Here is a 15,798-nt window from a genome sequence, read left to right as displayed (position 1 = left end):
CTCAATACATTGAGAGCTGCAGTATTCTTACTGAAATGTTAACAAATCTTAGACAAATGTCTGCTGTTTAAGGCTCAAAGTTACTCTGAGAACAGGTGTGTTGGAGAGAGAGAAACAAACTACAACTGTAAATAGGATTTTAAATTAGCTGCAATTTATACACTATATACTGGGCCCACGTATGGACATCTAAATGGAGAATTCCAATATTTACTAATAACTTGAAGATCATTCACAGTTGGGGGCTTTGAAGTAACAAATTATCCTGATTTTCTTTTAATATATATTCTAAGTACATTTTACTGGCACAGGAGATTCATTTTAAGTCCTTTTGCCAAAAAATAATGACATAATCTTTTGTAAATATTCAAATATATTATTTAAACAGAATCTTTGGAGATATGTAAAAGTTTTGATTATATGAAGGGACATAAACTTGGTGACTCAATATCTGTATTTTGTAACTATCAATTTTCTACTTATAAAATGATAAGACTTGAAGTGATGGGTTAGGATGTGGACCTACAGGAAATGTCACACACTGCTAGCAAAGAAAGGAGAGGTATGAGTTGGTATCACTATTTTATAGTAACTGGAAATGACTAGTAAAACTGAAGAAAAACATTTCTTATGATCAGAAATTCTACTTCTCCATGTGAGACAAACTAAGAAACAGGTACAAAATGATAGTTTTTATTTAGAGAAAAAACAAAACCATTTATAGATCACAAATAGAAGAAATAATGAAAAGATCTTGGAATACTGATACTAAAAATACAACACAGTGGTTAAGATGAAAGAGGATTTCATATATTCAAATATATGAATTTTAACAATATAACATTAAATAAATTACAAAATATAAAATAAGAGTATGATAGCATTTATGCATTGATTAAAGAAAAAGCAATGCTAATTAGTTCTTTGAGATTTATGTGATAAAAATATAAAAACCTTATATATGGGAATGATATATACCAATGAACAGTTTACTAGAATATATGATGGAAGATTAATATTATGAAGCAAGAATTCAAAAAGACCTTAAATTATACCTGTTATATTTTATTTCTTAATAAAATTTCTTTTGCATTCATTTGGAATATATAAAACTGAATAAAGGTTTACTGTATTTTCTCTAGATTTTCTAGTATAATAGCAAAATAGTATTGTCTATAGTTGGGGATAGGGTGGCAGTTCCTGGGGACCCTAGGTGAAAAGGAAAGCCAAGCCCAAGCAACCCACCTTTGACTCCCACTCCCACTATCTACAATTCCCTGGCAAACAGGACAGTTCCTTGGGTCACCTAGCTTTGATGTTTTGGAAATCATCATCTCCTGGGTGTGGCCTTTTGCCCACAACTACAGGTTCTGCTAGGGGAGAATCAACTGACTTACATAATTATTTCCAGTTAGAAACTTAGAGAGAAGAGGGTCATTTACTTAGGACTGATAGGGCCTTCAGGATTCTTTCTTCTCTAACAAAATAACGGGGTCACTGAGCCAGTTGTCATTAAACCATCTTTTTGTATTCCAATGATGTAAGACCACTTCTAACCAAACCACAAGGTTAACCTCAGGATTTATGCAGAAGCTGCCTAAACACAGCTCAATTTGCTGCAGTTGCGCAGCCGGCCGCTGAAGACTAAAGGTTGTCAGAATTCACAGTGTAAAATAAGTCTGCATAATTGTTAACGCTGGGGGTGAAAGGAGAGGAGTACATCAACTTCCTCTGAAGTAGGTAGAGGTCTATCAACTCTAACTTGATTGTAAGCCTCACATAGGAGAAATCATTATGGTCCCTCATTTTGTTAAGGTTTGACAGCTTTCTGACAGCTTCCAATAAAAACGAAATAAGTTGATTTATGGCAAAGCAAGAGAGTCCCCAGATACATACTAGAAGTCAAAAACAGAACCAGGATTTCTTATAGGGAGCTTCTAGGAAGAAATCAAAAACCACTCATTCCCTCTTTTCAAATGTAAATTCCTCCAAGGGAGCCCTCAGATTTCCTAAACCAAACTGGACTTCCACCCTTTTACTCTCATCACTACCACACCCATTAGCAGATATTCTCCATCTCTCCCCAGATGCCAGCGAACCACCTAGGCTCCGGAACCCAAAGCACCGCGCACCCTGCAGTACTTGCCCGAAGCAATGTGTCAACATCGATGAGGGAAGACGCGGACGTGGAAGGCCGGTGAAAAGATGAGCAGTGGGGAAGGGTGCGGGAATCGGTAAAACAGGAGAGTGGACATAGTGCTAAACCTCTAAATCAGAATTCCAATAATATCAATATCCATCAGCCTTCCCTACCAGAGAACGAACGCAAGGGAAATTGAATCTCACAGTTCAAGCTCTACTTGCTCCCTCCTTTCCAAAGGGAGGGAAAAGGCATCTCGTTAGGTCATTACAAAGCTTTCCGTGGGAAATTTCTCTCTTCCTAATGCGTCTGTCCTTCAACTCCTTTTAGTATCCCTTCAGCAGCGTTCTTCGAAAACCTTGTTTCAATTTCAATCTCTAACTCTTTTCCTAGATGGGGAATAGAGAAAGCCAAAGGGAAGGGGGAAGGTAGGGATTGGAGGGAGGAAACCGGGTGGGGAGGAAGAGAAAGAGAAAAGATATTAGATTCCTTTCCTTTGCCCTCCCAGGTAGCCAAAGCGCACCGCAGCGGCGCGCCTGCTGAAGGAAACTCGCCGGAGCGGGGCTAAGACCCGCCCAGGCCGCTCTTATAGGCGAGCGCGGGGCGGGCCCTGGATGGGGGCGGTGCCGCGCGGCCCGCTCGCCTATAAGGAGCTGTCCGCCACCCCGGTGCTGATTCCTGCTCTCGAGCTTGACGAGGTGGATTTGGTTTGTTCCCACCGAGCTAGGCGCCTGTCTTTGCGATGGGTTTGGATTTGCACCCTTAAGGAGGGGGGAAGAGGAGGAAGAGGCGGGCGAGGAAGGAGAGTACAGCAAGAGGCTGTTTCGGGGACTGTAGCCTCAGCCGCATCTCCGAAGAAGCCCTCGCCACGGTTTCGGTGGAGCGTCTGGGCGCGGGATGGAGTGAAAGAGAGAGTACCTCTCCAAGGGGGGGTGGGAGGGGGTCAGGAGGTGCGGAGGAGAGAGACAAGCCGCGGCTGGTGCCTGCGAATTTGGAATTCGTTTGAAAGGGACCGCTCACTCGTGGGAAATGGATTCTGTACCAGGGCTGACCAGCGTCTTGACTTTGCTGTTCTCTGGTTTGTGGCATTTAGGATTAACAGCGACAAATTGTGAGTACCAGGAGCTGGGGACGGGTATGTGAGGTGGGAAAGGATAACATTCGGATATGCAATAAAAAACCCAAGTGTCTGCTCTGGGCCCAGGGGGAAGGAAATGCTGATCAGTGTGGTACCATCATCACTCCAACCATCCCAAAAGTTAGCAGAGCTCTCATACGCAAGCCCTGCTAGATTCCCTTCCCTTCTCCCGTAATTGCAAAGTTCCCTTCTTCTCCTATCTAGCTCCGTTTTCTGTGTTTGCTTAATCTCAGCAAGGGCTTTTGCCCAAAAAGGCCCCTGTTCGAATAGTATGCACTGGGAGCTCAGCTTCCAGGGATAGAGCTCCCAGCCACAGCGCACTGTGACAACGACTCATCTCCGAATGCAGCTGCCTTGGATTTGCAGTATGCCCAGCTCCCCACAATACCTAGCTTTCTGCAATGCCTTAGGCAAAAGGTTTCATTTGGGTTGTGTTGCAACCAATGGGCACTGGTTTAACAGGATTGGGAGTTTTGACCTAAGAGTTATGGCCCGGAAAGAGTCAACCACAAGATCAATGGCTGCCCCTAATACAGGAGGAAGATCTTTGATGCACACCCCACCCCCAAAATCTTTGTGCCAAGGAACAGATAATGAGTATGCACTAAGTGTGCACTCTGTCGTTCACACTCTAACCTCGGCAAGTGCAGGACCGACATTTAATTTAATAGGCAAGGAAGCTGGACACCCGGGGATCCACCACCTGCACTATGTATTTAAAGAACCCAGTTCGTCAAACTTGAATAAATCGCTAGAGCTATCAGAGGTTCAAGCTCAATTGCTCAGCTGCCTCTCTAGGCAGAGGAAAGGAAGTTTTTCCAGCTCTGGGAAGTCCTAAATGAGAAAGAATGCAATTAAGCCATCTGTTTTGTTTCCAAGGGTGGTTTACCACGGTCCCTTAAGTTTCTGGGTTTGCTCCCCTTTTCCATATCCCTGCCATGAACCTCAAAAATATTATCCATATCCAAACAGGATTATCATCATCATCATCATCATCATCATCATCATCATCATCGTCATTAGATTTTGTAATCTGTACTATCCCTTTTAGAGAAAGGTGGAATAATAACTTCTACTTAAGGTGGAAATAACTTCTACTTAAGAATTCTTCTACCTCACTCCCCACCTCTGTACATCTAAGAGGAGTTAAATATCTCTTTCCAGTTCCAGTAGGAAACAGACAGTTGTAATATACTGGAAACTGTCCAGAGAACAGCCAGTGTTTTCTGTTTCTGATCAGAAGTTTTGGAGGCCCACACCTATAATTAGTGGTAAAGTCTAATAAAAGATTAGAGGGCCAACCTCATGAAAGGAGGCAATTTATTTGGAAATTATTTAGGTAATTTGTAGGAGCAGGTTAGAATCTGATATTTCTTTCTGATATTTCTTTATTTTTCCTCTTCTCCGCCCCCCTGCCACCTTCTACCTTCTCTTCTTCCTTTTTCCTTCCTCTTCCTCCCTCTTCTGTGAAATAATTCCCATGGTGCTTTAGAAAAGATCCAAGTGGTTAGTAAGAGGAAGTTAGGTATATTTCTGAGCTTAGTTTCTCTACCTTCTAGAACACTAGAGTCAGCATTGTCCTAATGATGCAAAGGTGTGGCTGTAAACTATCACTGTTTTCCCTTTAGCACATTTGTCTATCAGAAGAGTGGATACTTTGAAGATCCACAAAGGTGGGGTGAAAATAAGAATGAAATAGGTAGAACGTATTCCATTGGAGCATGGTTTGGGTTTCCTCAAATAGCACCTTGTCTTAAGAGCTTGGTGAGGAGATAAATTGTAGAATGGCATTTTTTGTAAATTAATTGAATTATGGTTAATATGTTTTAATAATGCTCATGAAACCTAAATGGCATAGATTTAAAACTCATACTTATCATCGCTAATGCAGTTATAGAGCTAATTCTGAACATTTAAAATGAAATTTTGTGATAATGTGATAATGAGCATTAGTATTTCATCAGTGACAGTTTAATTTCCTCATTTCCAATCAACATTCCAATTGAATGCACACTGCTTGCTAAATATTTTGGGGTCAAATGTTCTTAAGGAATAATGATAAATGTTCATTAAGCTGTACAATAGTATTAATTTGGCGAACAATAGAATAACAGCAGAAAATTATTTTTGAATTCAATACATATTGGTGGTTTTCAGAACATACGAAGCAAAGCCCCTAAGAAAAAGCCTTAACATGTCACATTTCCTCTAGACTGCTATTGTTCATATCCTATTCATAAATTCAGGGCCTGGATTTACTATCTGTATGTCACCAAATGCCATTTGTGTGCATATCTTGAAGAATAGCAGTTTCTTTTCAAATGGTCATTTTAAAAGTTTATTTAGAGAAATTATTTTTGAAGAATAAAAATATATTTCATGTCATTTGTGAAAGTAGTCTTGAAAATGGATTATTTATCTAAGTTTTTCCACAGTACATTGTTATACTAGTAGACTTCATTCAAGTAATAATAACTTTAAATTGTTATTCTTCTTTATAATAATTTGTTATTGTGTTGTGGTGTGTGTGTGTGTGTGGTGTGTGTGTGGTGTGTGTGTGTGTTTAGTTCTCATAATCTGGTCAAAACTTGGGAATTATCTCCAAGACAAAAATAAATGCTGATCCAATTATAGAGTTTATAAATTTCTAATTAAACAAAATTAAAATGCAGTCAGTTCAGAAGGACTGGCTATAATGTAGATATTACTAATATCTGCTGAGAATATAATTACCTTCAAGTAATAAAACTCTGGAAATACCCCCATTCCAGATTTTTAGGATATTAAATAGCTAGAACATTTCCTGTGGGTTTACCCTAAGGGAATAAGTTAATTTCAAATATAGATATAACAGGCCAATGTTAAATGAAAAACCATTTTACATATAATACTAACTCCTTTGACACAGGAAGCAGTCCTGAAACTTGGTACTTGGTAAAGTGAAACCAGGAATTAGAAGAGCTAAGAAGTCCTAGTTATACTAGAACTAAGGTGTCAAATACACATCAGGTCATTCAACCTTCCAGTGCTCACAAGTTAGGTGAATAGAAGAAGCTGTGATATATCTTTACTCTTCAAAGAATAGCAGCTTACTGTCTTATTAAATACGTCCTTCAATATTAAATATGTTGAAAGTCTGTTACAATGAGAGAACTTGCATTCAGAAGACATTCAGAAGGAATGCATGGGGATACACATAGGGTGACTATTCACTTTATTTTAAAGAAAAAGTAGATGTTATGTGATTATATGTCACCTTAATTTTGACCAAAAATAATTAAAATTATTTTTCAGCACCTTATCTAAGTTTGTTGTTCATATTAGGTTCACAAATACATAGACTATAGAGAAAGCAATGAAAAATCTTCACATTAGGTTTTTAATATCATGCAGAAATTCATTCAAAATATATGACGATGTTAATTACATTTATAAGGATCTTCAAAAAAAAAAAAAGAAACCCACTATACTTTGAGTTATCTAAAGCCTACACACAAACCCAATCAATATATAATAGTCTAAGTAAACAAAGATCATGTTGATTTTTTTTTCAGCAGAAAAATCTTCCTGGAACATTTTAGTGGCATCTAGAGTTAGCAAAAGTGAAGTAAGCACTTTAGTGCTCATTTGGAACAGTCCTAAAAAATGTTTCCCACCAGTGAGTCCACTTTTCCTGATGGTCCCAATCTTATAAAATGTCTTTTCATTACCTTCACATGGCTCCCTATCTCCAAACCAGATTGGATATTTTACAATTGTAACGTGAATTAAATGATAGACTAGTAGCTTTCCAACAAGGCTCCAGACTTATGAGGAAATTAGTTTCTATATGAATAACCTCATCCCTCCCCACTTATTCTTGTTCTAATGAACAACTATCCTCTAAATTGAAATTTTCTTTTACTCTGCTCCTCTGCCCAACTGCATTTGAAACCTTTATTGTGTCCCAGTTATATGGCTGAAATGCCTCCCTTTTCAGTGTCCATTTGTTATAAAACAATATGATAACATTCAAAATGTTCCTAAACCTTTTCGTTGAAGATCCAAAGTCTTTTAGTTTATAAACCAGAACTCTGCAAAATATGACCTGTATATTCAATGTGAATTATCCTCTTCAGAAAGGAAGGCTGAAATGGATCTAGTTACCTGAAAGGCCAGAAGACAATAGTGATTTACTTAATAAGGTTTCATCAAGAGGTTGCAGTGTACTCATTAGAAGCCTATAATGACATTTTTAATTCCAAGGGAAGATAGCTTCATTCATCAAAAGTCTGCCACTTTCTGACCAATGACCTTGTAAAGGTTTCTTACTTATCCTGATGATCTCTGTATACTAAATGAAGGAATTGGATCAAATTATCAAGGCACTATCTGCTTGTAATGTAATTTTATCTTAAATTGTTGATTTTCCCTACTGTTCATTTCATGTGTATACCTTGGAATGATTATGCCCAAAATTGTAAAGCAAATATAATTAGTATGATAGAATAATAGGTTTAAATTCCTACCAATAATATGCACTTGATATCACTCACTTCATACACATAGTTTTGTAAGGCTGCTCAGCTAGGTAGATATTTATAGATCCAGTTTACAGATGAGTAAGTTTTAGGTTAATAAAGGTAATAAAAGTTAATGATTTCTCTAAGATCACAAAGCTAAACGAAGAAAAATTCAGAATATATATCTATATATATCTTTAAATGCTAAACTCTTTGCAAAACATGACTTTCATGCCAATGCATTTGGTTAAGTGCTACATATTAGCTTTTGTAGAAATTGGGCATAACTTAATCCATAACAAAGGGCATGGATCAGCAGTTTTTGCCAGTCAACTCCTGAGTCATACCTTTAACAAGTAACAAATTATAAGGATCTAGACTTGACACAAATAGTAAGCATTACAATGAGAAGTCTTCCACCTGGATGGGCACCTAATGATTATATTTCTTCCATAAGTTTTGAGAAAAAGGACCTTGATAAGGATATACAAAAGAACATTGATGAAGATTTGTGAACCCCCCCTCACATGTACACTCAAACGAAAGGCACTCCCCCTGAATAGCTCTGTAGAATTCCAACACATTCCACAAACACGCCAGGCAGTTTCACAGATCTTTAGTTTATTTGTAAAAACTACCTGCTTGGTGTATAATACACTTTCACATTTGTAATTTGCTTTCACTTTTGGCTAACTAAGCCTGCCTGTCACACACACACACACACACACACACACACACACACACACACAGACACTTTTTAAGCTGGAACTGGTGTCCGCAAACATTACGATTTCATAGCACTTCTTACAATTCTTATCTCCTTCACTGGGATGCTAAGGTCCCTGGTAATCATATTTTACTGGAATGTCTATGTCCAACACCTATATGTTAGACAAGTGAATAAATGAGAAAACAAACAAATGGTTTCCTATTCAGGTTTTTTTTTTAAAGTTGGTGCTTTATAGATATAAATAAATATAGAATCCACTGTGGTATATTTATTTATGTACATAGAATAATTCCATTAAGTTTTTTATTCCTTATTGATGGGGATTAACGATCTATGTACTCTTCATACTAACTTTAGAACTGTAAGTCCCAGGATGACATACTTAATTTATCCATTAACTTTCTAAATGAAAGTAATGAAATGAAGTTCTTCATGTCCTTATTTCTAGAGTATTACTTGTTTTTTTTTTTTTTTTTTTACTTTGTTGTTGTTGTTTTGTTTTCTTCTGTGGTGTTGGGGATTGTACCCAGGGCCTTATACATGTTAGATAAGTGCTCTATCATTGAGCCGCATCCCTAACTCTAGAGTGTTATTTTTAAAATGTATTTTAGTTTTGTGTTTTCTTAAAACTAATAAGTAGTACTTATTCACATTTTGGAAATTTAAGGAAAGGTTATCTGTCAAAGGAAAGCGCAGAGGGATTTTGGATTACTTTACTAAACATGGGACCTGTGAAATGGGACCCTGCACCTGTAGACGCTTACATGCCTTCATATGGAAATTATCTTCTGGTCACTGACCACTTGTTTATTAAAGACAAAGTCTCTCCATCCATCTGACCTCAGTGAGAAGTTGGAACTGATTTTATTAACTTGCTTTGCTTTATGCAATTTTAATGAGCATTTCCTATATAGTCTGAAAAATAGATGATCATATTGCTATAAAGTCCTTTTTTCATAGCTCATGGTTTAATTTAAAGGGAAAAGTTTAGATTGTGTTCAGTGGGTTTTTTAGTACTAAATTACTGAAAATATTTTTTTAAACTACAAAACTACAACATTATCCTGATAAAAGAACTATGAAACTCTGCAACATCATTCATTTTAAGCCATGGTCAGAGAAGACTTAAGTGATAATAGTTTGTATGTGTTCCTTATTTGAAGAATTATCAGAGAAATCTGTCCTAACTGCTGGTTGTCTCTCTACAACTCAAGTGTTTATGTGAAGCTGGAGAAATACAGATGGATAAGAAGATATAGCCCATGATCCCAAGGAACTTTCAAGAGTGGGCAGTCAAAAAACTAAATCTCTCTTTAATCTCTTTAATCATGCTAGAGTAAAAAAAATGTGATAATAAAGGTAAGCACAAGGCGTAATGTAAAGCACAAAATGAGCATCTTAACCTGGCTAAAGCATCAAGGTATGATCTTTGAAGAAAGTGAAATTTAAGCTAAGGCTTAAATAAGCTGGCTCCAGTAGCTGGAGAAGGAGGGGGAGGCTATTACTTGGTACAGGAATAGAAGTAAAAATGTTACGTTAATGGATCTTTTATTTTTTTATTTTTAGACCTTTGGAGATTAATTGGAGGATTTTATATATATAGTTATCATAATCAAATTTTTTTTATTTTTTTTTCCTCCTTAATCACTCAGTAAGCGAGAGACTGGAATAGACCAAGACTGGTAGTGAGAAATCTAGTTAAGAGATGATTACAGTAACTCAGAAGACTATTAGTGAGGATCTAAAGAAGGATTCTTTAGACTCTGCAGTTTACACACATTTGGAAGGAAAATAATGACCAAGTAAATTCAAGACATAAGGATATATGAGCTAATAAACTCACAGAAGGCACAGATTTGTGGTTTAAATGCATTCTATAGCTGCTTCCATTGTTTTTGACAAATGAGAGCTATAGATGCTAGAAAAGGTGCTCTGTTCTCTGAAATGAAGTTCTTCTCTGTGAATACCAAACAACCATATTCTCAGTACTGTGTATTTCATATTTGCATGACATGGTACAGCACATGCTGTCTGTATCCATCATCCTGATGCATCTTCTAGTCTGTAAATTATGCTGGTTTTGTCAGTAAAGAGGGAAGTAGTCATTAGGAATGTGTAATTAAACCTCAACATACTGGTTCTCATTCCTCCTCTGACAGGGGGTAAACCAGGAATCATTATTATCAGTGGCTGCTCAGTGGAAAGAGAGAAAAGGGGAAGTTGGGTGTGCCACGTTGATTTGCTATCATTGGTAATTGATTTGCAGGCATAAATTCCATGTCTCTACATTTCTAATTGCTTTTGTGAATATTCTTGGGGGTTGATTAATGCCATCTGTTCCCTGGATCAGTTGAATTGATTGAGTTTTAAAGGATGACAACAGTAATGTTGAAGATAGAAAGAAAGTGAAAGGAAATGCCAAAACACTACTTGTGATGTATATTATTTTTAACTATCCACCTTTGGAAGCAGAAATATCCCTCCAAAGACAGTACAAGGCAATTAGCAATCTAAAGAAATTTGCCTAACTGACAGATGTTTTGTAGGTGTTTAGTCTAGGCCACTATTCACTGAATATGTAGGTTCAAATCCATCTCCTCTTTTCTTCCCTCACTTCCTCTTTTTTCTTCCTCTCTTCCCACTCATTTTCTCTATCATGTCATCATATAGTTCTTGCATAATTCTTGACTTTTCCCTGAGCATTTTTAACTATTGTGTTAAAAATGTGGAGGAGGGGAATAAAGTGTCTGTTGAATTCCAGTGCTGCCTTGTTAAACTGCATGGCACAATCACCAGTGTAAAACTTCTCCACAAGCCCCATTACCCATGCAGGCCTGAAATACCCAGGGTCCACCTCCAGGACCCTTAGAAAGCCCACCCAATCCCAATGCCCCATTCACCTGTCCCCAAACAACTCTTTGGCCAACTGCATTAATCCCTTCAATTCATAGAAGTAAGTTGTAAAACACAGAGCACTACTAGAAAAGAATTTATAGAAATGCAAATTTATGCCAAATGATAATTAAAACAGACACTAAAAGAAAAATTTATAGAATTTTTCCTGGGTATTGGTGGGAGGGAAACAGACTCTTCTCAGTTGGGGAAAAGCAAATAGGAAAGTCCAGGATGTTTGAGGAAGTAAGATCTATGTCTTCTTTATGCCCAGATTGACCTCTAGTCTCCCCATATCACAAGGCTGAAATCTCAGCACACAGAAAAGGGAGATATAATAAAGGACAATGCAAGGGCATAAGTAATGCAGTTTTGAATTGACTTAATTCTCTCTATCTGCATATGTCCTATGGATACTAACTAGCATGGACTTTGCAGAGTTGGCACAAGTAGAGTATGAGTTACTCTATACACAATGAACATGGTGTGGACATCTAATAATTAGACCTATTATCACAATCATTAGTGAATCTCAACATTCAATTATAATAAGAAGTAGGACAAGGACAATGATACTTACACTGTCAAGCCAAGATAGATTGCTTGCTTCCTCTTCATCTGAATAATCAGGGCACTGAGTGATTGCCAAGGTAAATATAAACAAGCTCTAACTGTGACTTTTATGTCAAAGGGATGGTGGGCAGAATCTACCTCCACCTACCAGAGAAACATGACTATTCTGTATTCCTCACTTGTTTCCTGGACTCTAGCATAGTACATGCACTTCTTCTGGGTCTTTGCTAGTGAAGTTACTTGCTGAGAAACTCACAAAGGGAGTCTTATGAAAGAGTGGTAAAAGAGGTCCATCTAGAGAAGTAGGAGGAGCACAGAAAACTGAGCAGTCCCTTGCCGATTATGTCAGCAGTATGAGAAAAAGACTTTGAACAGACATTAAGAAAAACCACTGAGCCTGCTCAGAGGTCTGTGAGGGATATTGATATTTCCTACAACCACCATTTATAGATTTAAGCAGACTTGGAAGATCAGAGAGAACTATATTACCCTCTGTGTACTGTGGAAGCTTCTTTTGGTGAATAAATAGCAGGGTATTCATCTGCTCTTGGTGATTTTAAGTTAACAATCAGTTGCAGGTGCTCTAATTTATGAATAATAAAGTCTCATTCCATCTGCAAGAGCCTCTTCTTTCATTCATTGAGTCCACAATATTTACAAAATACCTATTGTTCATGCACTTCTCTGTACATTCTTTAAAGACTTTTTTTCAATGGCAAAGCAGTTTATGGGAAGAAGGATTCAGATCACTGTGGACATAACTCTAGAGAAAGTACCAGCAAAATAATAATTGTCTCAAAGCAACTCTGAGCACTGTGACACCCCATCACTTCATTCCTGCTCAACATTGTAAGTGCCTCTTTCCTTTTCCAAAGTCTTTTCCTTCTGCTCCCAATTTTTAGTGACCATTCTCTTCCCTCCAATGCACCTTCTTTCTGTTCCTTTTTCCTTTCCTTTCTCCTCCTCTCTCTCTTCCTCAAATCCTACTGTTTTCTTTCTCATCACTATCTCTCCTTTCTATCTTCTGTCCCTTACTCTGCCTGTTTCCATTAGTTCTTGCTAAATAAAAATTTTTATGCTTTGTGCCCTGAGCTAATTATTTTTGAAATTTTCCACTCAAGTGCTGCTTGCAGGAATAAAGGTATGCATGAGAATCCAGGGGTTTAGACATTACAGCTGTTAAGTAGACACTGAAGGATGCAATTTCTAGAATTTTGTCTTAAGCACTGTAGCAAATTTTCATTCAGGTCCATAGTATATCCGTGTTTGTATTACGATAAAAATACTTTCCCCAAATCTCTACAGTTCATGAGCCAATTTTATTAACTTAACCCATAATACAGGACTGCATATACACAGGGGCAAAGCTTAAGATTTTTGATTCTTTCTCCCTACTTATGCCTTCTAGGGTTCCTAAATTTCAATGTCTCCCCTCATATCAGAACGACAGGTTATTTAATTTCCCATTATCAACTGTTACTAATGTGTAAGCTGCAGATTATGGTTTATCAATAATGGAAAATAAAAAAAGATGTATCAATTCACAGGAGGGAAGGAAACCCACAAGTCTGTTTAGTGAACGAAAAAACAGCACTTTTTGGTTTCTGTAACTAAGAATACCCAGCTCTTTCCCCAGGTCTGTGCTGCCCCCAGTACAGGCACCTGGGCATGTGCTATCATATCCATGAGGTTTACCTGGGAGCAAATGAGCTCTGCAAGGAGCAGGATTGAGGTCAACAAGGGCAGATTTTTTTTTTTTTTCTGATTGAACACAGCTGAAATCACCTGGATATTTAAAAAGGGACTAATCTCTCTCCTTTTACAATAATCAGAAATCTTTTGACACAATCCAAAGAAATGGTTGCAGATTGGAATGGTGGAGCATAGAAAATTTGAGATAACATTAAGTAATGTGTTTCTTCATTGGCTGGATTTCAAACTTGCACCCTGTGTCAAAGTTGGTACTTGATAAAGCTTCACTCTATTCCTTATCATATTTCTATGGAACAGTTGTTCTTGTACCCCTTCTAGAGTGAAAATATACTGACTTGGATGGTTATTGAATTAATCTGAGATCATATAGTTAGCACTCAGTCATATTGGAATTTCACTCCATTTTTCCCTACCTCAAAGCTCAAAGCTGTTTTCTGTTTTATTGAACCCAGTGCTAAGGCTGAGTTACTTTTAAACTTAAGGGGATGTGCATGTGTTCATCTTGCAGAACCTGTTCTTTCTGACTGTGGGTGGGAAAAGCCTTGTGTTTCCAGGTCCACAGATTCTGCTCCAGTGTGCAGGTCAGATTATTCCAACCTTGTCGAGTCTCTTCCCCATGTTTAGAAATCACTACAATTCCTGTTGGTCTACAAATTTTTAAAGGTTGGTTGTATCACTCATTAACTCTTTCCATCAACTCTTTTACTAATGGCTTTGGAGATTCAATGTGCGCACTATTAATGTATCTCTATATGCTTTGAGCTCACTAGAGACCCTTCTCACTAGAAACCCTTGCAGTATTTTCATTGCTATATTATTTCATACCACTCCAAGAGTTTGTTAGATAAATGTTGTTTTTTTGGTTTTTTTTTTTTTTTTTTTGTCTTTTATTCCACACTCCCCTATTCATTTCAGCACTGCTCACCATAGCCATGTCAGCGAATTCCCCATGTGTCCATCAAAAGATTGGATGAAGAGTAGGTGGTATATATACACAGTGAAATACTATCTGGCCTCGTAAAGGAAGGAAATCTCATTTGTGACAAGCTAGATGAACCCAGAGGATATTATGTTAATGAAATAAACCAAGCACAAAAATACAAATACAGCAACATTTCACATACCTGTAGAATCTACAAAAGCCAAACTCATACAGGCAGAAAGTAGAATGGTTGTTACCAGGGACTGGAGGTGTAGGGAGGAAAGAGGAGGAGTTGGTCAAAAAGTATGGAAAGTTTCAGTTAGGAGAATTGAGCTTTGAAAGTCTCTTGTACATTGTGGTGACCATAGTTAAAAACAATAGTGTATGTTTTATAATTATTCATAATAGTGAGAGTCATTGTTACTTACTCACATGTGCACATAACAATATGATTTCATTCCCCAGTACCTCCACAGTGGTGTATTGTACACGTAAAAATTAATTAAGATTTTAAATATTCTCACCACCCTGTTCCACCTCTGCCACAGAGAAAAACCAGGTTAACAAAAATTGCATTTCAAGTATAATGACAGAGTAAACTCTGGAAATCAGCACAAAAGTGATGGGAACCCTAAATAGCATGAGGAGGCAGGAAAGGAGCATAGAGAGTAGGAACCTCACTATAACTTCAACTTTGGCTCCCAGTCCAGGGCAGAGCTCCACAATGCTGGTATAAGGTAAATGGGAAAGTAACAGTAACCCCATCAGAGCAGCAGACTGGCAGTCTTAACTATAGTTGGATCCCACAGTCTTTACAGGCTTTAATTTCATTTTAGGGAATGGGATGGGGTTTGAGTGACAGCTTTGCTCCACAATATGAACTTAATTGGGACTCCCCAACAAACAGAACACAAGTCATTCTAATAGTCACTTCTAGGCTCCACCCTGCCTTAGGGACCAAAAGCAGACCTCCTGATGCTGCCAGAAGCCTTGGACTTATATGCACCTCACAGGAAGGAGGACAGGTTCCTCAAAATGCTGCAGTTTCAGGACGAGTAACCACTAGAATGCAAACCATGGTGCCAGGTACACTTTTCCCTCTGGACTTAGGCAAGGATCCATCTCTGTCCTGAGGCTCTAGGTCTATGGCTACCAATACAATAAGCCTCACTGCGTCCCATGCTTCCT

The 15,798-nt window shown here is 37.8% G+C and overlaps 1 protein-coding gene across 1 annotated transcript in view; it reads left to right on the top strand.

Moving 5' to 3' along the window:
- The first annotated feature begins 3,127 nt into the window (after positions 1-3,127).
- CNTNAP5 (contactin associated protein family member 5) overlaps positions 3,128-15,798 on the top strand; it is an 861,232-nt gene continuing 848,561 nt past the window's right edge. The window contains exon 1 of the mRNA XM_079133610.1: positions 3,128-3,251. Within this exon, the coding sequence (XP_078989736.1) occupies positions 3,170-3,251 (82 nt within the window). The 5' untranslated portion in view covers positions 3,128-3,169. The remainder of the gene's footprint in view (positions 3,252-15,798) is intronic.

The sequence above is a fragment of the Sciurus vulgaris genome (assembly GCF_902686455.1).
Source record: "Sciurus vulgaris genome assembly, chromosome: 3".
In the NCBI taxonomy this organism is placed as follows: domain Eukaryota; kingdom Metazoa; phylum Chordata; class Mammalia; order Rodentia; family Sciuridae; genus Sciurus; species Sciurus vulgaris.
The sequence above is the reverse complement of the archived record's forward strand: the minus strand, read 5'-3'. Positions and strand labels throughout refer to the sequence as shown.